This window comes from Perca fluviatilis, chromosome 12 (genome assembly GCF_010015445.1).
Source record: "Perca fluviatilis chromosome 12, GENO_Pfluv_1.0, whole genome shotgun sequence".
In the NCBI taxonomy this organism is placed as follows: Eukaryota; Metazoa; Chordata; class Actinopteri; order Perciformes; family Percidae; genus Perca; species Perca fluviatilis.
In genome coordinates, this window is record NC_053123.1 from 27,275,506 (window position 1) to 27,302,985 (window position 27,480).

The 27,480-nt window shown below is 41.7% G+C and overlaps 1 protein-coding gene across 1 annotated transcript in view; it reads right to left on the bottom strand.

The window, feature by feature from the left end:
• man1a2 (mannosidase, alpha, class 1A, member 2) overlaps positions 1 to 27,480 on the bottom strand; it is a 139,778-nt gene that overhangs the window by 92,079 nt on the left and 20,219 nt on the right. The window contains exons 2-3 of the mRNA XM_039817834.1: positions 19,368 to 19,629; positions 1,545 to 1,641 (exon numbers count right to left, since the gene is read on the bottom strand). Coding sequence (XP_039673768.1) covers positions 1,545 to 1,641; positions 19,368 to 19,629 — 359 coding nt within the window. The remainder of the gene's footprint in view (positions 1 to 1,544; positions 1,642 to 19,367; positions 19,630 to 27,480) is intronic.

Below are 27,480 nucleotides of genomic sequence, written 5' to 3' on the forward strand. Positions count from 1 at the left end.
CAGACAAAATACTAGGAAAAGACCAGTGGTGTATTCTAGTGTGGTGAGTTGTGTTCACCAGTGCCAGTTAGTGGGTTCATACATGCAAATAACAAAAGTTATGTTTACATTCACCAACATGCATTGTGTGTAGTCTTTTTTTTTTTCCAAGGTAATGTTTTGGGCATTTTAGGCCTTTATTTGACAGGACAGAAGAAGACATGAAAAAAAAAAAAAAAAAAAAAAAAAAAAAGGGGAAAAAGATGACATACAACAGCAAAGGGCCGAGGTCAGAGTCGAACCCCGCACCACTGCGTCGAGGACTAAACCTCTATAGATGTGCGCCCACTCTACCAACTGAGCTATCTGGGCGCCATTGTATGTATTCTTGAGGGTCAACGAAGTCCACCATTGTTTCCATCCATGTTCACTAGCTTGAAGTTCTTCCCTGCCTTTGCTGGCACACTGCTGCGTACCGTGGAATACTGCTGCACCATTGGTAGGACGGTGTATTGTGTCAACCACGTGCAAGTGCGTCCTCGCACGCGTACATTAGATAAACAAATCGAGGACCCTTTCATAGAAAAACAGCTCTATAGCACTACCTGAGGTCTAAAACTCCAAAGGGAACCTTTAAACGGTTTGTGTTTTATGATTTATACTGTCTATGCTTATGGCACGCTTTTGGTGCACAAATATCAGTTTTAACTATTCCATTTTGCAGGGAAAATGTACAGACTGCCATGCTCCTGCCTTGCTCTGTGTTCAGCCGCAGCTAAAAAGTGCAGTGATTTGACTGACAAAATTAAGTTTGACTTGGGTACTTTGACTTGTGAATCAAATCATTGAAGTTTGGAGAACAGCCTTGGGCTACACTCACTTTAAACTAAGTTATATGATATTCAGGGTCAGTCAGAGCCAATTTTATTTGATAATTTGTCTGTGTTTCTTGCAAATTCTCCATGTCGTGTGACCTGTATTATCATAGATGGCAGCTGCAGAAGCGGATGCCAAAAAAAAAAAAAACAGCCCCCAAAACACAAATCGCAGATGATGAGAGGCTGCACTGGACTGACCATTCTGTGGGAAAAATGATCACTGCCAATGCCAACGTTTTTCTCTCTTCAAAACAGAAATTTCCCTTATGACTGGACCTTGACAAAGACCTCACAAACTGCTTCTGCTCCTGCTGTCTAATGCAAAATCTAACATTTTAACAATTACCTGGGTAAGGACTAGTAAAATATTACCAGTACTTCAAATACATTTTCTTCTATCTGGCATGTCAGTGGTGTGTGTTGTCTGCTTGTGGTTTCCGTGATCTTGTGCTTCTGTTTGCAAGCACTCTTCCCAAAGTGATATGCATCCTGCCGGCGGCATTATCACATAACCTTGTCCACAAGGGAAAAGGCAGGGCGTATGTGTGAGTGTGTATATGTGTCTGAGTGTGAGAAAGACAGAGTGTGTGCGCAATCATGCATGCATCCATGTGTGATTTACAACTGTGTGAGCAAACTGTAAATGGGCACAGAAAGCAGTGGGAGAGAGGGGTGTGTCCGGCTTACCAAAGATATTTGTGGAATGTCCTTTTTTGGCGAGGGGCTTCAGCTCGTTATGACCCCAGCCATACTGTCTGTAGCTGTCCCATGCATGCTTCATCATCTGAAAAAAACAACAAAAACGACAACAAAGCAGCACATTAGAAGATGTGAAGTCTCCTGACTTGGCAAAGCAAGAGTGCAATGGCACAGCCACAAAAATCCCGCAGCTCACATGATTGTAACTCCCGATAATGACTTGGTAAAGATGGCTGGATAATGATGTTTCAACTTGCATCATAATTTTACTTAACGTAGATACAATTAGCAGGTTGTCAGAACGCGATTTCAGTACAACAGCTGTTGTCCCTGGATTCAGTGAAGCTGTCACTAAAGCCAGTTAAGGCGCCTACAGAAACATACACAGTTCTCAATCATGTAAAGTAGTATAATAACTATTAGATTCTTGCCAAATAACCCAAATAATACTTATAGGCATAATCATTAACCTTGCTGTTTTCCTTAGCATTTGATAATGCTTTGTAAGTTGTTTGTTTTGTTTGTATTGTTTTTTAGGTTTTTATGTTTTTATACCTTATGTACAGAACTTTGGTTCCACTTGTGGTTTTGAAAGTGCTTTATAAATAAAGTTGAGTTGAGTTGCTGGTGCGAAAAAAAAGACCTCTTTTGTTCAACATTACATTTAGCTTTTATCCAAAGCGACTTCCAATAAGTGCATTCAACCCTGAAGGTACAAATTCAGAAACCGCAAGAATCAAGTACAAGTATATTTGCTTCAAACAAGCCAAACTACAAAGAGCCACATGTACTGTAAGTATACAGTACACATATACAGTGTACTGTGTAGATATACATATTTTTGTAGCCATCATCTTCTTAGCTAAGGTGCAGTCAGAAGAGATTTTAGCCTGTGGCGGAAGTGTTAGGAGCCAGGAAAGCAAACAGCTGGGATTTCATTGAGTGATAAAAAAAAAAAAAAAAAGCCATTAATTTAGGCCTTTGCTTTCTATCAACTTTAGAGTGACTGGCACATCAGGGATGAGCTATAAAGGTCCCATGACATGGTGCTTTATGGATGCTTTTATATAGGCCTTAGTGGTCCCCTAATACTGTATCTGAAGTCTCTTTTATATAGACCTTAGTGGTCCCCTAATACTGTATCTGAAGTCTCTTTTATATAGGCCTTAGTGGTCCCCTAATACTGTATCTGAAGTCTCTTTTATATAGACCTTAGTGGTCCCCTAATACTGTATCTGAAGTCTCTTTTATATAGACCTTAGTGGTCCCCTAATACTGTATCTGAAGTCTCTTTCCCGAAATTCAGCCTTGGTGCAGAATTACAGCCACTAGAGCCAGTCCCACAATGAGCTTTCCTTAGGATGTGCCATTTCTGTGTCTTAAGCTATTGAAGAGGGGGGTGGGGGGCAAGGTGATGGAGGGTGGGGGGTGGCCTCGACCAACTGCCACTTTGCTTGTTTTCAAGCCATGATGTCTCTCTCTCATGGGTGGGCCAAATTCTCTGGGCGGGCAAAGCAGAGAAAGGGGAGGTAACCTTGCTCCTTATGACCTCATAAGGAGCAGATTCCAGATCGGCCCATCTGAGCTTTCATTTTCTCAAAGGCAGAGCAGGATACCCAGGGCTCGGTTTACACCTATCACCATTTCTAGCCACTGGGGGACCATAGGCAGGCTAGGGGAACTCATATTAATATTAAAAAACCTCATAAAGTGAAATTTCCATGCAATGGGACCTTTAATTAATCAATTATTCAATAAACTGCTACATGTCTTGCATATTCATGATCATGTAAAATGAGACCCCTCTTGCCTCAAACCAACTGGTGAACTGAACCTAACCCCCATCACACACACACACACACACACACACACACACACACACACACACACACACACACAAAAAACAAACACAAACAAACACACACACACACACACACACACACACACACACACACACACACACACAGAGAGCAGGGCATGACCCCAAATACTTTAAAGTGGAAAATGATGCTGCCGAACCAAAGTTTGCCGTGTTGCCCACAGCGTGATGTAAAGATAAAGTCTGCCCTATAAACTCGACACATACACAATTGTAGATATGACAGTAAACCCATTTAGCACTTAAATGAGTACATCTTTAAAAGCTCTTTGTGTTTCGTTTTAGTGCATTACTTTCTCCGTATCTGTAGACATTTGTCTACCGGATAGAACAAAATGTTATTTCATACGAGGCTAAAAGAGATCGGCTCGGGGAGGAGGATGAGGATGAGGATTAAAAAAAGAGCACGAGATTGTGAGAGGAGCCCTGACATGGAGGCTGACGCTGAGAGGAGGCGCTCCAGGGCAAACAGAGAAGATGACACAGCCAGGGAAGGAAAGAGTGCCAGCTTTTACTGAAGCACTGCTGCTTTCTTTCAATTTCGAACCTTTCTTCCACCTCCACAGACCTTACTCAAGTGGCATCGACAACCTCCGAAAAGTACATTTCCTGTTTACTGTATGTGGTCGTGTCAGTCACTGTCTGGTTCCATGGACATCTGTTGATTTCTTTCTCTATATTGTCGGTCAACCCGGCAGCTTTCCTATCCGTCCATCTGCCCGCCCCCTCCCGCTCTACATGCCTGTCAGCTTGTCACATCATTTCTAAGATGATCTTGATGATGATGACTAAGTTGGCACTGATGCCCTGCATATTGTTTATTTTGTTTTATTTAAGCTTCACTGTTATCACATACTTTATGTAAGTCTTTCCATTTTTTTTTTTTAACCAAGGATCTGATATTGTGGGGTTGTCACTAACCTTGAACACCTCAAAGGGGAACAATAATAATGATGGATGAGTAAAGGGCAAAAAAAAAAAACTACTTACAGAAATTAAAAAGAAAGGGCTCCGTACACAAATATGAACAGTTTTGCCATTACTCAAAAGAATTCACAACTGAACTGAATGTGTACTAGTTAGAACAGTATTTAGAAGCTGATTGGACTCTATTTAGATTGAGTGAACCTGTAGCAGAGCATCTCTGTAGCAGCAAAGCTCTGCATGTTTGTGCATCCGTTCCTGTGTAACCTTTTTTTAATTCTGCAGTATGGTGAGAGATCCCTAAGAGCTCAGTATAAGCTAAATGATGTGTGTGCTGTACCAGGCAGGATAATAGAAACCAAACAAGCTATTAGAAACACACAAACACAGCTAGTGCACTGTAACGCATACCAGGAAGTTGGTCCATCAGTCACCTTGTATTTCTCTCCTACCAGCATGTCTGCCTGCCTAACTGCTTGCCTCTTTATGCCACCAAGTGAGGATGAGTATCCAAATCCTCCATCTCTCTCTCTCTCTCCTTGGAGCAGGCAGGCAGCCAAGCTAATAAAGACAAGGGCCAGGAGCTTCATTGTGTTCTTGGCCTCGTGGCTTTCCATGACGCACTCCATGCACACACAAAAGGATTATAAATCAAATTAATACACACTGCGACATGGACACTTATGTGTTGGCTGGCTCCCTGTGATCTGTGTTGATTGGTTCCTAAATCAAATTTTGATTGGCCCATATGCCAAGGACGAGCGCAACAGTGCAGGGTGCTCGACAATGTTGACAAACCGCTTATTTAAAAAAGGACCTTGGAATACTAATTGGACATTAAACTAAAACATTTTGTGATCGATTCTGACAGTTTCCTCTTGCCATCACAGCATCTTGGGAGCCACAGGGAAAGGACGGGCAAAATTGGTTTGGACTGGCCGAAGTGGTTGGTTCATTCCACAATTAGAACTGAATCTCAACGGCAATGACTGCAAAATTGGCTGCAGGGGCGGCACAGAAAAAAGGTAGGAGCGAAACCCAACATTTTTGTGAACTCTTGACAAGGAAAGTTAAACCTGCATCAATCAACATTTATAATATTTACACTGAATCAATCACTAGCTCTGTGTAATATCAAAAGGTCGCCAGTAGTGCCAAAATCATAGACACACAGCTCCGTATGCTTTTAAGTTTTACAGCCTGCTGTGTAGTTAAATTAGGCTGGTTCCAGACCACCAGATTAATCACCAGACCAAGCTCAATCTTTTAAGATTGAACATTAGTCTGGGGAGTCTGCTCTGTATTTTCTACTGCACAAGAGGCGTGATCAACGGGCATAGTTCAAATGACTCTCCGGGTGATCCGGGTGACGTAGCAGCGACAGCGGCATCAACGGGTTGCTGCGCTTTGGCAGCCGCTTTGTTGAATGTAAACAAGAAGCTGCTTGGTCGCTTCTCTAACGTCATTGTGTTAAACCCGCCAAGTGGATAAGCCAGTTTGTGATTGGTCCCCGCTAAACTGTAACGGAGGCAGGATAGCTAAACGTACAGGTTTCCAGCCTGAGCTGCAGGGCGAAATCAAATCACCGACAGATCGGGCTGGGTTTACCCAGTCTATAGTTAAAGGTCCCATGACATGGTGCTCTTTGGATGCTTTTATATAGACCTTAGTGGTCCCCTAATACTGTATCTGAAGTCTCTTTTATATAGACCTTAGTGGTCTCCTAATACTGTATCTGAAGTCTCTTTTATATAGACCTTAGTGGTCTCCTAATACTGTATCTGAAGTCTCTTTTATATAGACCTTAGTGGTCTCCTAATACTGTATCTGAAATTCAGCCTTGGTGCAAAATTATAGCTACTAGAGCCAGTCCCACAATGAACATTCCTTAGTATGTGTCATTTTTGTATCTGTAGCTATTGAGGAGGAGAGTGGGGGGGGGGGCAAGGTGGAGGGGGGGGGTGTGGCCTTGACCAACTGCTACTTTGCTCGTTTGAAAGCCATGATGTCTCTCTCTCATGGGTGGGCAAAGCAGAGAAAGGGGAGGTAACCTTGCTCCTTATGACCTCATAAGGAGAAGATTCCAGATCGGCCCATCTGAGCTTTCATTTTCTCAAAGGCAGAGCAGGATATCCAGGGCTCGGTTTAGGCTGGGGGACTGCATATTAATGTTAAAAAACCTCATAAAGTGATGTCAAATGAGGAATCTTCTTTTCCAGCACTTTGAGATACAAGCCATAAATAAATTAAAGTGTGTAACTGAACCAGTGCAGGAAGGGTATTTGCAGTTAATAAACCATGCTCCACCCACGTCATGTCAAAGGCCCTGCATCTCTTACTGTACGTTCACTTTGTGCCCCAGTAGTTAGGGTTAGGGTTAGGTTCAGGTTCTCCGTCACACTCAGCTGTTAGACTCCCAGTGAGTCCTGGTGGTGGTTCGTTCTCTTGTCAGTTAGTACCCACTGCTAATTACTACATCTGGGACTGTGGAGCATGACGACAACTAGCAGCTTGTGGTGTAGGATGAAGAGAGCCTGTTCAACCCTGACAACTCTCCAAAGTGACACAGACAGACAAACACAGTCTGTTCCTTTGCATGATTCATTATCTTTTCTGTGGCAGCTGCTTGGTTAAGCTGGGAGTCACTGGAATCCTTTCCACAAATATATACTTTATTATACATACTTTTGAAAATAGATGTATCTACTATTCACATCCTTTCTACTATTCACATCCTTTTAATTAGGCAGGAGAGTGAAATACCCTTTTTACTTTTTACAATGTGCAACATGGGCCCCTATATATTGGTAATAAGCAGAAAGCCTACTAAGTTCTTTCTTTAATTAAGTTTACAATAGGATTCTTGCCAATAATGACATTTACTGAGATAAAAGAGATTTTTTCAAGAGATTTCATCCAAATACCACCATGTGTGTAGTTTCTCACTTTGAGTTTCCTTTTTTTACTGTATTTACTGCAACAGTCTAACGTGGTGAAGCCTGGCTACAAGTCACGCAGCTTTCTTAGTACCCGTCCTGATTTACTAAACATGCCTCTTTTTTTCTAAGTTTCTGCAATCCCTGAGGCACAAATAAAATAACATTTACTTAAGTAAAACAAGGTCAAATGTCTTTGTTGTTGCATTTAGGCATGGGCTGGTATAAGATTCTGACGGTATGATAACCTTCAGCAAAAATATCACGGGGTCACGGTATTGCAATTACAGCTTTAAAATGTATTATTTTTTAAATGTCTGGGTAAAAGACAACAACTTTTTCCATTGAACACAATGTATTTTTAACCACTCATAAAAAAAAAATGTAAAAAAAATAGCCCATACCTTTTTTTTTTGTGGTTTTGAAACCCTGACTTTTTCAAACCGTGGTATACCTTGAAACCGGTAACCGGCCCACCCCGAATGTTGCATTTCATACAAAGGTTTTAGATATGCAGAGAAAGTATTGTTGTATTTGTGACATTTAAAAGGCTTAAAATTAAAAACTCAAAAGTATGCCAAATATGTACGAGGTTAAAGTGGCTTGGCCTAAAATCTACATATTATATTATTATTCATACATATTTTGAAGGAAAATAAAATTCATACATTTATTTAAAGCAGAGGCACACGTTCAAAACGATCATAATCATGGACATATTTTGTTTTAGGGTTTTAACAGAGGTTGCCTGGGTTGCCACCTTTGGCTAAATGATGTGCATCATAATTAGCATCCATTTTATACAGATTAAAATTGTATAGCCAGTAGTCGGTTTGCCATTCATAGTCATATTGTATACCTGATACAAAAAAACATTGTCAGCTGAGATGGATGGATGGATGGATCTCTCTCTCTCTCTCTCTCTCTCTCACACAGTTTACAGCATAAGGAATTTGTTGGATTGACTCAAAAAGAGATCCATCGATCTCTGTATTCTTTATACCAAGGCCAGGTCATCTTTGGCACCTGGAGGTGACCCCAGAGTTGTACTTTGTATCATCAATCAGTTCACTTATCTCAATCGGTCCTGTCCCCAGTTCAAACAGATAAATATATACATATACTCACGATCACATGTGGTATCTGTGTCTGAGGACCATAGGACTATTTAATAAATCATGCCTTGTGTCTTATTCTGTGGCCCAGAGAATTGGGAAGACTGTCTCGGTATATGTCCATTATCTCCTTTTACGGCAATCTGTTTATTTCCATGTGACCCAGCCTCGATATCGCCAGCGTAATTGTATTAATCATACCACATTATACGCCCAAGCTCGCTTTACAACGAACTGGCAGCCCAGGAGTGGCCCTGTGTTATTAATGTCAGAGTCTGAGGGAGACGAAAAACCGTTCTTCCCCTACCTTTCCAAATCGACTGACGAGTTTGAGAGTGAAAACTGAAGCCTCAAATATGGTGCTGGGTTTTTATGAGAAAGGCTCATTTGATGAATGTATTTGGCTAGCCCACCAGAGACATGTTTATATTTCCATTTCATCGGTTGAAAAATGTCAAAATACTGTCCAAAGTGCAGACTGATTTAAAAGTCTGCCCGAAAGGTGCAATAGTGTGCCAACGTGAGAGGACGTATATTACTGCTGCTTGATTCTTAATGTGGCCCCAGGGTTAACCAACAAATAAACACTTAAGGCAGGCTTCATTAAGACTGCTCGACAATTGCTACAACATATTCTAATATGTACAAGAATCGGTCATTGAAATTGTGCATTAATGTAACCTAAATTAAATAGTGCTTTCTTTCATATCTTTCCATGCACAGCACAGAGCACTGAGATCATGCACCCCATGTGCCGAGGCTCAGTCCTTAATGCAGTGGATGCGGGTTCGGTTCCATCCGCGGCCCTTTGCTTCACGTCGTCCCCCCTCTATCGCCCCCCCTTTCCTGTCTACAGCTGTACTATCAATAAAAGGCAAAAAAATAAAAATAAAAAAAGCCCAGAAAAGGATCTTAATTAAAAAAAATTACAAAACATCAGCTGACTTTTTCAGAAGAGGCAGGTTGTCCTCCCTCTTGATGTCCAACATGATTGCAGTCTATTAGAGTAGGAGCTGTGACCTTCACAATGGCAACCAATTGCCTGCTGGCTGCCTGCTGCCTGCTGTAGAAAAGAAACATAATCTGCCCCCAGCCATTCTCTTTCCCAAATGACCAACAGCAGTGATTCATGCACCCTTATGTGCGCCACACACACACTCAACCACAGGGCAGTGAAATATTCATAAATCCCCTTTCGAGCCAGCAGCTGAGAGCAAGGCCATTACTTTTGCCATTGTTTGAAAAAGAAGTTTTAAAAATCAGCTTAGCACCCACAGAAGAGGCACACAGTGGCAAGCTTGTGGAGGTTTGGGGAGCTGGAGAGCTGAGCTGGAGTTATGTGCCGCTCTGAGTGACCTCCAGAGTCAGTTTGACTGATTCATAGCCCCTTTCTGCCCGCCCTCGTCTTTCTCATCTCCTTCCAACTCCCCCCATGGAGGCTCCCTATCCGGCTTGATGGACGGCCTTTTCAGAAGATGCACAAGGGTGGCGAGAATTTGACATCTGAATTGCTTCTTGCAGTAAATACATTAATGGCACTTAGGCAGAGGGTGGCAATAAATTCCCAGTGAAATCTTAACAGTAAAAAGAGTCTAGATAGGTTGTTTTTACACAGCTCCCGAACCAAGAGTTCAAACAGATAATGGCTTACGATACGGTTACAGCAGTGAAATGTATGGAACCTACAAACAAATCTAACAATTTACTACTCCCATCATGATGTCACTTCCATCAGTTTTGGGATCCAAAATGCTTTTTTTTTTTTAGGAGACAATAACCATATCTAAAAGGCCACATTTTAATCCAAGCGATGAGCTAGGTAACCAAAAACATATGTCAACCAGTAGATATTTTGCTTAACTGATTATAAGTAGCTATTGTTATATTTTAACAGTATCTCTGGTTTAGAGGATAAAGTTCAAATCAGTGAGCAGGACCACTTTAGGGTTATAGTGGACTAATGGTCAATTATCCTTTATTTGCTTCCATTTAAATTAGTAAAAACAGATATTCCCATCTGTGCATGTTCCAAAAAAGGTGAAAAGTAGCACATGTCATAATTAAATTCAGAGGAGGACAAAATACTTTTTCACTTGTTTATTTGGCTCACATCACAATAGAAAAACGCTTAGGCGTTTTGGCACAAAGCATTGAGAGCCAGATGAAGGCTCTGTGCTGTGTTGAGATGTGCTTTGCACCTTTTTTTTGGAACATGCTTGGATTTTGGGTTTAGCACTTTTGGGCTGGGATTCTTTCAGTCAGGCTTTTTTTTTTTTTTCTGTTTTCCAAAAAAAACTGACTGTTTAGGTCAAGAAAGCACATGGCAAGGCAATTGTTGAGTCATTTAAATGCAGTGCACACAAAGTGTTATAAAACAGAACTCTTGAATAAACATTCAACATTTATGTAATTACCTGCACTAAAGTTAGATTATTAATGCTGAAATAATGTCTTGCTTTTTGAGTTCACTGCTTTACATAACTTCTTAATGCAAATGCAAACATCAACTGTCTCAGTAACAGGTTACGGGCAATGACAAATTATACCTTATTTTCACATGTTAAATTTAGTTTTTAATCCTATGTTCACCCCTAGTTAGACTAATTGCAAGCTCCCACCACATTAAATATTAAAGCAACCCACACAGGCAACATTTCTGTTTGGTCCCTGAGGACCTGCAGAAACCCATTCCCACATTGCAGCCCTCCACCTTTCTCTTTGGCAGCCAATTCTGAAATGTCAGAGATCAGAGTTACTGAAACCATAAAAAGCCATTGGGGGGGGGAATTGAACTTGATCTATGATGCCCTTGCATGCAGGTTGCTTCTTCTTTATCACTTGCAGTGCTGCACAGTTAACATGACAAAAGCTGTCAGGCAGACCATACTATTAATTTATGATATACAGACAAAGACACACACATATGCTCACACTCAGATGCAAACATACATAGACATGTAGACAGTTTGCAAACAGGAAAGATAAGGTGAAAGAAAAGCGAAAACTTATCTCCCCGTCAGATCCAGGCGGAAAAGAATGTGTGGCGTTTAATTAGTCTCAAAACCGCACATATAAAAACTAGGCGTGTGCACGTGATACAAGCGCACCTAACCGTATCCGCGAGTGGAAAACCATCCTCGGGAGGGAGCATTTCTGCTCTGCGAGCGCTAAGAACAGTATTCAGCCAGTAGAGCTCAAAACAAAGGAAAAGTAAAAAGACAAGATCGACTAGACCGACCACTTGCACTTCCATGCAGCAGTTGTTCGTGCTGAACTTAAAGGTCCAATGTGTGGGAACTTCTCCCATCTGGCGTTGAGATCATATATCGCAATCAACTCTCTCGTGCCACGCAGTTCAAAGTACGTATTACAGCTACGGTAACCTTCATGCTTTTTTCTGATGACGCCGGCCTCTTGCTCTTTTCAATATCCTTTTTGCTGAGCGAAGAAGACTCCTGTTCCTGAAATTTGGATTTTGATACATGTGGTCCTCCATGTTTCCTTCTTAAAACTTGCCGGGGCCGGGAAGCTACGATACCCGTTAGCAGCATTAGCAGCACCTGTGAGTTTATCATGTGACAGCGAAAACGCTAAAGGCGGAGCAGTATGTCCTGTATGTCCCTTACCGGCTGACGAATTTCAAGATGGCGCATTAATATGGAGCGTGTACCACAGTTCATGCAAACGCAAATGTAAAATTTCAAGCCAAAAGGAATACTTGTAATTGATGGTGGTGGTAAATATTCATGAAAAGGTTTGTGAACGGGCAACACAGATTTTGATAAAGAACAACAAACACGTTACACACTGGACATTTAAATAATTTCATATTTTTACAACCTGGACCCTATTTTCCTATGTTTTTGTGTGTAAGTAACTGATGATCCCTGAAATTGGTCCAGTATTAAGCGGGAACGCTGTAACCTGCAACCACAGACCAGGCTACAATGTAACCCTATGGGGCAAATGTTCAGCGTCAGTTTGGTCCACATAAGTGCTGTTTTTGCCACTGAAAGGCTCAGATTATTATTCTAAGTGTCTGACAACATTATGGAAAGGATCCCTAAAGAGATAAACCTTTTTAAAACCTCTTTAAGACCTTTCTGTTTAACCAGAAACAGCTCTGAGGTCGCTTGCGCTAAACCCACCAGACTCCATTTAGAGCAAACATATTTTCACATGTAAATCGGTAAACTATGTTTATTTCAAGCAAAACTAGAGCTGTGATGGTTGGAAAAGTGGAAAGACGACCCAAAACGGCTTTTCATAGTTTTATTTTGTTTCTGTCGACTTTGAATGAAGTGTATTTTACGATGCTAAAACTACCGTGTATTTACATGGAGTCTGGTGGCTCTGGTGAACGCAATTTTGCAGATGTTATTTTGTTTAAAAAAGGATCCTACTCATTAACAGAAAGGTCGACCTCCTTAGAAATCCTTTCCATAACGTTGTCAGACACTTCGAATATTAATCTGAGCCTGTCAATGGAAAAACAAGTACTTTTTTACTTCGGTTGTACTAGTGGATGAGAAAGAAACAAAGTGGGCGATAGAGCGGTTATTCTGCGGCGGCAACCCAGAGGGACAGAGAGCCATTGTAAGGTGATCCTGTCCTCTGCCAGCTTCACTGTCACACTCTCTCCATCACCTGCACTCTAATGGGTGAGGCTCATTACACCTCTCCTGTACTTAAAACAATTGAGATACTCTCTGCCTTACATCCGATAAAGGAATTTACCAGCAGTTCTCCAGTCACACAGAATAAAACTTTCAGGTTTGGCCGATAGCTCTGACCTACTACCAGATATTTCAAGGTATAAACTGTGGGTTATTGCTGCTGTCTGTGTACAGTGTGCGCATACAGAGAACTGCTGCCTTCTGCATTTTTCCACACATCAATGCATGGTTGAGAATCTGTTAAAAAAAAAAAAATTTGAGCTCAAATGCTGATGAATGAATGTATGGCTGATCTGGCATTGACCCTGAAGCAGAAGCAGCTACTGTAGCAGAAGCAGCTACTGTAGCTGTTAGTGTACACTTAGGTGCTTCAACAGCAAAGCAGTGTGTTCCCATACATTGATTTATTTATGGTGGCCCGCCACAATATCAACGTTGACTGCCAAATATTGATTTTCTATTTTTTTACTATTTAAAATGAGTAAAATCTTATTTCATTGTGGAGTTGTGCACTGCGTGATTCACTCAGCCTCTCCTGATCATTCTCTGTGTGTTTACATTCACACCAGTCTGTGAATAGCCCTGCGGCCGCCTACTCTCTGTGCACTCTTTGACTTCTTGACCACAGTAAAGTTCACCTGGAACTCCCACACTGCAAGTAAGTATTTCTTTCGGTCGTTGTTTTTCACATAGAGCCTAACGTTAGCTACAATAGCTGAAATGAGCTAACATTAGCGCTTGTTCCAGCAGACTTCCAGCAAGTCAAGTTAAAGGTCCCATGGCATGAAAATTTCACTTTATGAGGTTTTTTAACATTAATATGCGTTCCCCCAGCCTGCCTATGGTCCCCTAGTGGCTAGAAATGGCGATAGGTGTAAACCGAGCCCTGGGTATCCTGCTCTGCCTTTGAGAAAATGAAAGCTCAGATGGGCCGATCTGGAATCTTCTCCTTATGAGGTCATAAGGAGCAAGGTTACCTCCCCTTTCTCTGCTTTGCCCACCCAGAGAATTTGGCCCACCCATGAGAGACATCATGGCTTTCAAACGAGCAAAGTTAGCCTGACCAGCCAGACCCACATCAAGATGTTGGGTCTGGGAATTGGCAGGGCTCAATCCGACGGGTGGGATAAACGGTTGTCTTTCAAATTCCCTCTGCACGCAATAGGATAGCGCTACAACCAACCAGAGCAACGCTAGTTGATAGATTAAACTTTTGCCGTATCCGGTCGGCAAAACTCCGAACACATCTTCCTTTTTTAAGAATGACTTCAGTGGCGCTCTTTGTTCTTTTGTCAAAGAAAAGAAAGAAAGAAAAAAAGTCTTCCAGAGTCACGGCCAAAGCCGATTCCAAAGAACGCTGTTCGCCAGCAGCAGCAGCCATCTTCTTTGTTTTCAAGTAGCAGGGAATTCACGCGGAACCGTCGCAACTCTGCTGTCCTTATATTAAGCCCGCCCACCGACTCTATACACGATGTGATTGGCCTGACTAGAATTAGTTTTTTTCCAGCTCGCAAGCCAACGGAGAGTTGCTAGACTCACCCTGGCTGCAAATTACATTTGCTGCCGCTAGGGACTGCCACTTTGCTCTAGCCTAGATTTCTAGGCTAGAGCAAAGTGGCAGTTGGTCAAGGCCACACTCCCACCTTCCACCCTCCACCTCAATAGCTACAGACACAGAAATGGCACATCCTAAGGAAAGCTCATTGTGGGACTGGCTCTAGTGGCTATAATTCTGCACCAAGGCTGAATTTTGGGAGACTTCAGATACAGTATTAGGAGACCACTAAGGTCTATATAAAAGCATCCAAAGAGCACCATGTCATGGGACCTTTAAGTTAACTTTGACCAGCCTGGTTCTACAGTATGTGAAAAACAACAGAGAAACAGACTTAACATACTTGTTGTTTGGGAGTTCCAGGAGAACTCATGGAGGATGTTACAGTATGTTAACTGTGTGGTGATGCCAGGCTTCGGAGCAGTGGCTCCAAATTATATTACATATATAAATCATGCACTTCTCCCCTCAAACCCCTTATTGAAAAAACACATCAGAATGCAACCCAAGATGGTAACACCCACTATTAACACCTTGTAATTACGTTTAAATAGCCTATGTTAGCTTCTTTTGTTGGGTTACATTTTTATGGGGGTTTGTTAACAAGTGAAACCACCATAGAAACAAAATTCTATGAATTCATTGTTTTAGTGTAAATATTGGATTTCATTTAGAGAATGTCATCGATGGTGGATTTGTTGCCAGTTTGTTGAAGTTTTGCTGTACTTCTTTCCTGATATCTCTGACATGGACAATGAAGATTTTCCCTCTGTGCAGCATTGCTGCAATCTTACCTACAATGTGAAAAATGATAATTGCAACAATGCACAACCACTGAATAGATCACATATACAAGTCCACTTTCTTAAAAGGTTAATACCTGTATTCAGGAATACATTTAGCAGCAGGGAGCCCAGTTGACATATAGCACCATACATAATTTATAGAAATACATAATGGCTTCTGCAGAAGGGATTGGCTGTCAAATGTCACCTTCCTTCCACATGCTACGGAAGGCTGGCTTACAAGAGACCATCAGGCATGACATGACCAAACATGATTGCCTTACAAAAAAATACTTTGTAGCCCAGCCATAATCCATGTTCAAAAGGAAGTAAAAATGAATAAACAACAACACAAAGCTAAGGAATGGATTGTCAACCTGCCCCTTTACATTCTCTAGATAGCTTCTTTTTTCTTTTTTCTTTTTTTTATTTACCCCTGCCCATTCTGTTAGACTCAAATATATAGGCTACTTTGTTGTCTGTGGATGAGAAGTGCTCATTGTTCAGCACAAATCAATACAGCAATCCTTATAACAACAGATGATTTTATGAGCTCTGTAAGAGTGGCTAGATGAGGGATATTTCTTCGATGAGTCTGCCAAATGACACTGAGCTAAAAAGGGAGACAGAAGGGAGGAGACTGCTGCAGAGAGCAAGAGAAGGAGGGGATGGTCGGAATGAGATATTTAGGAGAAAAAAGAAAATTGAAAAAAGAGCAAGCAAGAGGGAGAGAAAGGGTTAAATACAAAATAGGAGAAAAAGCAAGAGAGGGGGAAGAATTAGAAAGAGACAGAGTGCAGGCGAATGATGAAAGCTGAGCTGTGCCCTAGCCCAGAGGCGATTGTGCTACAAACACACACACATATACAGTATAGACCTGGTTTGCAATCAACATACAAGGCCATCTGCCAAGCACTGTCAAGGCTTCGAGGAGAGCGAGTGAGAGGATGAGGGAGGATTCTATAGAGAAAAAGAGAGTTAAGTACTGGAGGACGGGATACTCATTGCCTATTTCTGCAGATATTCCACGTATTCATTGGAAACCTTTGCGGTCTCTTTATGAGCAGCATCATTTAGATCGCACTTAAACACTTGAAGAGGACTTCAAAGAGCCATCGATTTATCTGGGCTTTACAGCCACAGTCCATAGCTCTCTGTAGGGAGACAATTGTGCTCTCTCTCCAATGCCAGTCCACGAATCAGTAATCGTTTGCTTATCGCTCAACAGTTACAGCTGACTGATTGGCGAGCCAACTCAGCCTTGGGACATTGTACCGCCTCCCGACGAGCAAAAGTAGGCCACGCGATTCCTCTCTTCAAGTCTGCGGTGATTCTGCACTGCAATTGCCAATTAGCTGTCAGTCGAAGGAAGTCTGCGTTATTTCCCTGCAAAGCATCATTAAGGATGTTTGGGTTTCTGAAGAGGGCTTACGCTGCACTTACATATGTACAGCATGGGATTGATATACTCTGCCCTGGACAGCTGTGTTCTGACGTAGCCGCCGTACCACACACACACACACACACACACACACACACACACACACACACACACACACACACACACACACACACACACACACACACACACACACACACACACACACACACACGGATTCTCTTCTTTGCAACTACTACAGTATATGAAACCACATTTTGGGCCTATAATGTCAGCCCATGCATTTAAAAAAGGTGATCGACCAATCACTGACATCCTAAAAAAAAAAAAAAAAAAGAATTCTAAATCGTTTCTTCAAAACACAAGAAGACACCCACGCATCAATCTAACATCGAGTTTAAGAGGTTATGCTAATGCAGGAACAAAGCATACTCGATTCCAATATATGGCAAAATGCTCGTTGGTTGGTGTTCATCTGTAAATGACTTCTTGGTAAATTACCCTATTACATTTCCATCTGGTTAACTCCATATGTAAATCTATTTTTCACTCGGTCCAATGAATGGATTTTACTTGGGGTCCCCGATAGTCAGACTGAGCTTGGCAAGACTGCTTTCTCGTTTGCCGCTCCACATTCCTGGAATGCGGCACAAAGCACCTTAAAATTGGTCTCTCCCCCATCTATCAGTCAGTTTAAGGCTTTGATAAATGACTTCCATGTATCGTCTTGTGTCTGTTTAGCCTGATTGTTTAAACATTTTATCTGTTGTAATGTAAAGGTTATTGTTATTATAATGCAATTTACTGAAATGCATGCTGTGCACTCGGCCCCAATGAAAATGAGGGTCTCCTTATATAAAGATGTCTGCATTGAAAAGTAATGAAAACCTGGGGGGAAGCATTACCTTCTACCATTAGAATTAGATTAAACATTATTTTGATTTCTGCATTATTGACTCGACAAATTGTCTAAACCAACTAGGGGTTTTCCAACATTATTGATGAACAAACCTTATGGAAAGTGAACTGTGCCTTTGTATTACGGCCCATTACCTGCAACAGCCAGCTTATTTCAACAGCTCTGGGCCAGCAATACCTCACGATGCGACAGGTGAATAGTATTGGAGCAGTTAATAGTCAAATCCATTCCAGTCCTTTTCTTTTATTGTCCTAAAGCTCTTTCCATCTCCAGACAAAGGTTTAATGGCCACTAATGTTCGGCGCGCGTAATGAGAAGAATAGCAAAATTGCACAGAGCTGTGAGCTGATGGAAGTGGTGAAAAAGGATTTTGTGTTCTGTACAGTCTATGAAATATGTATTTGGAAGGCATAAAATTGAGTTTCATTTCCATTTCTGGAGGAACAAAGGGCGTGAGTGGCACGACTGGTCCACAGAGCAGCAGAAGTATCCTGCTGGTTCCGACTGATTCTCCTAATTTCTCCCCACAGTTAACATTACATTCAGTGCAGATAAAGACTACAAAGATGCTGATATAGAGACACAAAGGTTTCATGAAATAATGTTATTAAGACTCATACCATAACTCACTTATACTGATCACCAGAAAAAAAAAGAAAAAGAGATCATTTTAGCAGTAACTGTTTGGGAATGCCGTGATTTGCAAATACAGAGCTGCATCACATCAGGTTCCAGAGAATCGAAAATAAGATAAATACTAATCAACTTTAGTCTGTTTTAATTCATGTAAGCCTGTGTCTTTCTACACCCACTCAGGGTTAACATATTTTGTTATACAAAGAATTTTTATTTTGCTTTAACTTCAATATTGTTTTAAGACTATGAACGAACAGAAAGCAAATAAGCAATGCAACAACTGCTTAAGAATAATAAGTGTGGGCACAATACAGGTTTTCTAATTAATATGAAGTACTTAACAAGTACTAGGAGTTGGCTGAAATTCAATTATTAAAAAAAAGTACAATTTGTTTCATCATTTTGTTAAAAGGTGTTGCTAGCAGCAGCACCACACAGCTACAAACACCCTCACAACTACACCTCAATGGATTATTTAACCCCACTCCAATCATTATAATTAGAGGCAAAGATTGCAGTTATTGATCCTTCACAGTGATGAACTTTGCACGGGGCCAAATTTGTAATCAAACCCGAAATAAATCTATACTGGTAGATTTACTGACAACTAAAATATATGTATTGATAGTATGAAATACATTTAGCTGCTGCCCCCGTCCACAGCAGTACATAGCTAAGCTTCCATGACTTTCCTCCTGCCTGCTTCTACAAACTGGAGGCGAGCCATCTACTGTAGGTAATACACTGACCGGGGATAAGTACCTCATAGAAAGCCACTACTTCAAAAAAATACCTATCTATCCCTTAAAAGTGCAGTTTCAGTACAGTTCCCTCATAGTGTGTAGTCGACCCCATCAGTAAGAAGCAGTGAAATAACCTGCATCAATCCCATGACGGGTTCCCATGTACATTATTCAAAATGGCACCATAGAAGTAAATGCCAGTAAAAAAAATGGAATCCAACCTACTAATCAACGGTCAACTTACCTCTCTTATCTTGTCGCGTTTCTGTTTGGCGTCAGGCTCCGGTGGCTCACCATCACTGACGCCCACCACTTTGGGCATGGGGACCGGCGGCAAAGGTTTAGGCCCCGCGTCCTTCTTTTTCAGGTCCTCCATTACTTTGTTCTTCTCTGTCTGAATCTCAGCCTGCAGCTCCTCACGTGACTTTCTCAGCTTCTCCTTTGCCTCCTGCAGTGCTCGCTCATGGTCTGCCCGAATCTTGTCCCGCAGGCTCTCCTCCTCCTCCCTGTAGGAGGCAGGCAAAAGGCAGGGGGTAAGTTTCTTTTGTTATTATAATTTTCTGTATTTTTTGTTTAGATCCCCAATAGCTTCCACAAAGTAGTTGCTAGTCTTCCCCGGGTGGAAAAGTTCTTTTAACCAAAAATCTTAACCGTTTGGGGAAGAAGGGTGTGCAGAGGGGTTTCTGAGAACACACCCTGAACCTCTGGGAAATAGATGTATGATAGACTGTGTTGGAGATTAATACAGGAAATGTTATGCGTGTTTGCTGTGTGACATACTGCAGAACCTCTGCACATCTTACCCTGAAGGTCTAAAGAATATCAAATTATTATGATGTTCGTAGAGGTGGTCACCAAAAAAGCAGGTTCAGAAACCTCTGCATGTGGCCGGGTTGGCTCAGTTGGTAGAGCAGGCGCACATTTACATAGAGGTTTGTGCCTCGGTCCAGGGCTCGAGTCCGACCTGTGACGATTTCCTGCATGTCTTCCCCCTTTCTCTCTCCCCTTTCTCACCTAGCTGTCCTGTCCATTAAAAGGCGGAAAAAAAAACTATCTTGGGAAAAAGAAGAAGAAAAAAAACTCCAGGAAACCAGACTAAATCTCACCCACCTCTGATTCAGATTATTATGGTAAATATAAAACCATCAGTCTCTAATAGGAAACCCACCCACTACTCTGCAATTACATCTGCTCCAGGAAATAGGACAGGTGTAGAGGAACACAATGAGAAGGCAAGCAGGGCCGGAAAAAGAAACATCATCTTTGGTTTCACATGTTAGTAACATGCCGCAGGGTGTTGACACAACTCTAAGTGGGTCAGTATTGAAAAACAAACGGTGGGATGCTGAAGCAAAGGTGACAAGAGGGTGATGACACTGTACTGTTCTTCTGCTGTTACTGGAGGAAGAAAGATTTAAAAATGGTCTTAGAATCTTGCTTGCCTGTTATGATGTCAATTGTGGTCCAGGTTGATGAGCTTCCTGTGGGACAGGAGGCAACTTATGGGGGTATATCACCCCATGTTTGTTACATTAAGACACTAGCAAACATGAGATGGCAAATCTTTTTTTTTTTTTTTCCCCTCTTTCAGCTGGACAATACTGTAACTAATCATATTGACATGTATAGGTCATACCCTTTGTAATGATCACATTCAAGAGATGGGTGCAGTGGGGGTGGAAGGACATGAATGGAATCAAACATGGATTTTATTTTTTCAATGTAAGAGGAGCCGTTTTACACTTTATTACAAATTATAATTGTGGTCTTAGCAGTAAACTGTGTAAGCTTCAAAATACATTTTAAACGAGAATGTTTTTTGCTTCTTTAAGTGTTTGAGGTCTATTGCCTAGCTGATATCTTGTGCGAGGCAACAGACTAAATTACCAAACCTCAACATGATATGAACGGAATAGGGACAGAGGAGACACTTGAGTCAGTCCCTGAAGTTTTCATCAACCCGGTTGTATCGCTGAAGTTGCCAGTTCCAAAATTACCTATTACGGTCATACATAATCAGCATGTGCAAAAAAAAAAAAAAAAAACTTTAAATGTGTTAGATGCGAGTCCAATAAATATGAGTCATCTGAGTACAAACATGTAAGTCTGTTTATCAACGACCTTCTGTGTGATAAACAGGAAATGTGGGAAGAACTGACAACCTGCTGTGATCCGTGTGGACTCGGCTGCAAACCTCCACAGCTTAAGATCTCAGAGAAAACGTGTGTGTGTGTGTGTGTGTGTGTGTGTGTGTGTGTGTGTGTGTGTGTGTGTGTGTGTGTGTGTGTGTGTGTGTGTGTGTGTGTGTGTGCGTGTGTGCGTGTGTTTTAACTCAGACTGCACCCAATAACGGCTTTGAGATACCCGACGAGTATGTAAATCCATGTCCTTTTGTCTTCTTCTTCTTTTCCGTACTGGCATGTGGACCAGAAGAACAAATACCTTGTACATTTAACATTTGCGGTGCGGCAAGACCAAAGAAACTGTAGATGCAATCACACCTAGGCAGGTGTATGTAAGATTACAATGTGTTATGCACGTGAAGGTTTTATATATTTTGCCCTCTGCTCAGGTGGTTTACATTTGCACGTCTACATCCATACACAGTCCCCGCTGATCGACAAAAAGGTAGGACGGAGAAGGAGAGTGAGGAGCGATGTGTTTGTTGTATACGTGGTATGATAAGAACAACCTGAGCCAACTTCACCAGAGGAACCATGAAAAAGGAGGCGTGTTTGGGAGCGTTTGGTGATATAACAGAGGCACACGGCGCAGATGATTTAGCGCTACTGCCGCCTTCAGACGACTGTAAAGGGAGTTTATCAAAGTAAAAGGCCCTAATGCATGTAAGCTGCAATTAGATACTGGTTGAATAATGTTTAACAAAAAGGGAAATAAATAAGCAAAACATGAATATAAGGTTATTTTGTGACTAGGGAGATGCAAAGGATGAGTGGGAGGCGTCAACAAATATCATCCAACATGGTTGCACCTGACCATATACTTAAAAAACTCTCTGAACAGGCTGCATGCGGATGCCAACTTTTCCCCTTATTAAAAGTGAAACTGCATGAAATATCAAAATACAATCCAAACTCATCCTAAAGTAGATTAATTTAAAAAGGGAAGATGGGGTATGACAAAATAAATTTGGAATCAAAACGGGGGACAGTGCAGTAATGTTAACTATTGACCTATTCCAAAGATGCAAACAAACATTCCTTCATTCTTCCCACTAAGGTTCAGGGTGAGTCACCAAAGTACCGAACAGACGCAGGTAAAGACAAAAAGAAAAAGAAAAAACTCACTGTACTTCCGAAAAAAATACTTTGCTACGCTCCCGACACGAGGCGAAGCATCCCCACTGAAATAAAACCCAATTAGAGAGAGCATATAGGCAGAGGCAGTAAAAGAGATAAAAACAGAGCAAAAAAAAAATTATAAAAAAAAGGAGAAAAGATTTATATATTTATTTATTACATATAGAGATTATTTATAGGACAAAAAAATGGGCTACCAGAGCAACCGGAAAAGACGATGTGTGATCAGCGTGAATCAACCATCCATTTGCCATTACCGCTTGCTTATCCTGTTCAGGTTTAATTGGGGCTGCAGCCCTTTTAGCAGCATGTAGTGAGCAAAAGACACCGTAGGCCCCGGCCATTTCACCGGTCTATCGCAGTGTGTGAGCAAGAGTGAAAAGAAAGGTTTAAAAAAAAGATACATAGAAAAATAAAAAGGAAATGCAATGTGAAAGAACGCAATGAAATAAAGAACTGAGACTGTGACACACAGCTGAGGAGACCGAGAAATGAAACGTGCAAAACAAAAACAGTCAAGTTTCATACTGTATTAATTATCCTTCACACAACACAATGTGCATCCATTTTATAACTCTATCAGGACGCTGAATGTGGGGCCAACAGAGACCAAAATAAACAGCTTCCAACTTACGCAACATCGCCCTGGAAACAACTCATAAATATTCATAGCGAAACTCAGCGTGTCTGACTTTAATTGATAGAAAACATATTTTGCAACACCAAGATGGCAATTACCGTGTATAGACTGGTGCCAGTGAATTCAGGAATTTGTAAGAATGTTTCAAATGTGCTGTATTTACTTTGTGGGGATTTCATGTTTATGTGTAGTACATGTGTAGTATGTGTATCGTACTTCCCAGCTTGTGATACAGCTTACGTGTGAAAGGGAGTGCCTGATACATCTTAACATGCTGTGTTTAATGTGTGAGCACGCATATTTGTGTCTTCTATTTGCTATGCGTGCGTGCGTCCACACCCAGAGGGTGTCTCTGTGCCTCTGTGAGTGAGCGTGCCCTCAGCAACATGCATTTAAATGTGATATTTAGATGTTGCCGATGTTAAATGACTGGCTAATGTCTGTATGCCGGTTTGACAAAAGACAATGAGGAGGGGTTAAGCTGACACCATCATCTCTAATGGGTGCTGATTCTGCTCCGTATATATGTGCACGTAGGAAGTCGGCACATTGTCGCGGAGATACAAACACTATCATCCAAATTACGCAAATGTGCAGGTTTCAAAGCGGTGCACACCAGCAATTCTGGTGAAAATTAATTCCCACAGAAACATCCATTAGCCTTCTGCACCCTCTTCTCTCTCCCTGTGCATGCCGCTCTTCCTTGATTAATCGCACGTCACTCTTTTCTCTTCCTCCGAGCCATTATCATACTCACTCTAGCATCGCCAAGGAATCCTATAATGTCAAACATGCAGTTAAGAGCCCGTCAACAGCTGCCCGACTCAATTACTTCAACAAAGACAAGCGTGGGCCGCAGATATCGAGCACCCAGGTGACCACGGCAAGCCTCGCCTACACCTTTAGCTTACTTACTTACTTACTTACTTACATCTTCTCAAAGTCCCCCTCCCCACATCGCCGAAATTTGACTGAAGCGAGGAAAACCCCACCTCGCTAATTAGTTGCTTTAGTCACGTCAGGCCTCCAGTAATCACTTCCTTATTTTAGCAGCCTCCCTGTCTGCCACTGAAAATTCTTCTTCGGTGGTGTCATGAAATCTGCCGCTTAGCCAGAGATGCCGCTTTCCATGGCAACTAGCAGTTGTCCCTCTGCCTGGTGGGGTAATCTAAGAGAAGGTTGTTGTTTTTTAAGCCGTGGAAACACAAGGCCCTGGGGAGAGCAGCACAGGCTAGATGCCATGTAACCATGGCAACAAACCGAGAGACGCACGCGCACGCACACACACACACACACACACACACACACACACACACACACACACACACACACACACACACACACACACACACACACACACACACACACACACACACACACACACACACACACACACACACACACACACACACACACACACACACACACACACACGAGGTCATAGACAGCAAATCATATATGCAAGGGAATAGGACTTGTGGGTTATTAGTGCCCGCACAGTATTTAAATGTAGTGGTACTCCAACTGCAGGGGTGGGCATACAAACATGAGACTGCCTTTCAGACAAGATCCGAGATACAAGGCACAGTTTCAAGCAAATCCATTTTTAACTTGGCAACAGGGGGAAATATTCATATATGTACTGTATGTGCATTTAAGTAATTGAAGCTGAAAACGCATCTGCAACATACGTGAACAATGAGGCCAGAGCAGTATGCAAGAGGGTGAGGGAAGCACAGCGCTGATTAGGCTTGTGCCGATTGGCGATCCGATCGTTAATCGAGGATTGAAGTAATGATCCCCAATTGACCTCTCGCCAGCCCCTCCCCCAAAACGGCCATTGTCCAATCACACATCATAGCAACCGTTACTATGTGAGCAAGTCCGACAAACAAGCAAGATGGTGAAGCGGTGCGCCCACGGCGTTTGTAAATCGGACACTAGATACCCCGAGAGATTGCCTGGAGGATTAATTTGCACTAACGTGTTTACCATTTGGCAGCCTGAAAACTGGTATTAAAGGCTGTAGAAAGAATGCGGAATGAAAAGAGATCATGCGGTCAACAGTGTTGCCGTAGTAAATCGGACTCCAGCTGAAGTTTATAGCCTACATCCTTGACACATGTATTCTATAGTCCTAATAGTAATATACAGGCTTATATTGCAATCTCTTAGGCCTACATGTAGGTGTACTTATATTTAAATAAACACACAGTAGCTGAGTTTATGCAGTGTCTTTATTTTACTCGTTTTTTCATGAGTCAGAACGGAAACTAACAGCGCCGAGAGTAGCTGTCCTCCGCCCCCGTGCTGGACCCGGTCTCCTGACAGCAGAGGGGCTGGAAAAACAAGCCGAAATAACTCGGTCAATGGTACAAATAAATCGTTCACGTTCAAGAGAAAACGTTTCATAAATGAGGGCCAACGTGAGTGGTGCCTACAATGGATAAAACCGTGTGGACAAATGTGTTGAACATTACAAAGCATAAATACGTCTGCTCAAAGGTAAGGCTAACAGCTAACTAGTTACCGTGTTGTCTAGATCTACTAACTAGAGGCAAGAACACAAATTGGACCAAAGTTAACCTACTCTCTAAGCTAAGTTTAACGAGCCCTTTAGCTTTAGCCAACATTAGTTAACATGTTAGCTAATGCTAGCTACATTAGCTGCTGTTGTGTTGGGTCTTTGAGCTCCCCAACTTTATTTTTCGTCAGTTTACAACAAAGTAAAACATTTGAATATATCCCTCCACTGCATACTGTAACCCCTTTTGCCTCGATCTGGAGGATATCGCGGAGGTATTGCTCCAAAAAAGGTCACTGACACGCACGGGTATACCTCCTCCCGTCATGGCAATCTGTCGCGCTGGTCGTGTTTGACCATTTGTTTGTCGGACGTAGCAACAGTAACTAAGGGGGGCGGGGCTTGGCGAAAGGCTAATTGGTTTTCCCTACACATCTATTAAAGCGATTTGAACTAATTTACTATCAGAATTATAACATCTAGAATATGCTCCCTACTGTTTATCTTCTGGTGGAGAGGCAAGTCCGCCTGCTGAGCCAGTGAATTTAAAATCGCTAAAAAGGAGTTCGCTGTGAGTGCTTGTGTGAACTAGTGTAACGTTAGGTTTGAATGTAAAGTGGAAAACTAGCCCTTGTAATGAACAATATGATGAAAATAACTACGTTGAGCTACTGATGCAAAACGCTATCAACACAGAAGCATGTCAGCCAATCAGAAGGCAGGACAGCCTTACTTAGTTCACCCACAGGCCTCACCCAGTGGCCGAGGCAACATTAAAGTGCCCATATTATGAAAAAAACACTTTAGCCGGCTAATGCTAGCGCTAGCTGGCTAACGCTAACGCTAGCATGCTACGTCGTTCTCAATAGCAAAGCACTGCTACAACCCACACAAGTTCACCATAATCTACAAAAGAACTACTTACATGTGCGCCCTCATTTAGAAGTCTCCCAGCTAATCCTGCCTTGTAACTGACCAAAGTTGAAGAAACAGCTTTCTTTTACTGTCTCTACAGTTAGCTAGCTGACATGCTCTACATCTGAGCTACTGAGCATGTGCAATCAAAGATAGTAGTGAAGAAGAAGATGAAAAGAGGTCTCACTCTGTAGCTAAAACAGAAACCAGGTGAAAAGAGGATCTGCAGCAGTGAGAGAGAGCTGTGCAGTACAACAACAATATGGTGTTTTTTGAAAATTAAACCATGTAAACCTATTCTGGTACAACATTAAAATACAGTTATGAACCTGAAAATGAGCATAATATGGGCGCTTTAAAACACCCACAAATTGAAGAAGATGCGCATTTACATCTAAAGAAACAAATGCGAAATGTGTTAAACCCGACAAACCAGAATGTAAGAAGTACTTAAAGATCTAACTTTGCATTAAAATAAAATGCAAAACCAAATTTGTGAAGAACATTGTGTCTCTTTTAAACAAGACACACAAACAATCAAGTAAATGTAAATTATGCCTCTGGATATATCCGACTACAGCTGACTATGTCATTACAATCATATCACAATAGGTCATTCTCGCTCTTCAGCAGCACCTTGTCCTCTTGTTGCTTGTGAGATATTATATATATATATACACATTTCATGCTCTTCGATTCAGCTTACAACGGGACTGAGAGGCTTAGACAAAAGCTGTTGTACATGACTGATTTTGCTAACTGACAATTTATTTAGCCATTTTAAAAAAAGTACGATTTCCTCTTATTTAGAGTGTATCATAGATACTTGCAATACATCACACAGAACTTGCTCATAGTGTCATTACCACATTACACTAGTATTGTGAGAAGAAGAGGATACTTTCAAAACGGTCAGTAATTCGTAAATGGCCTGTCATAGCCTTGTAAAAACCAACAA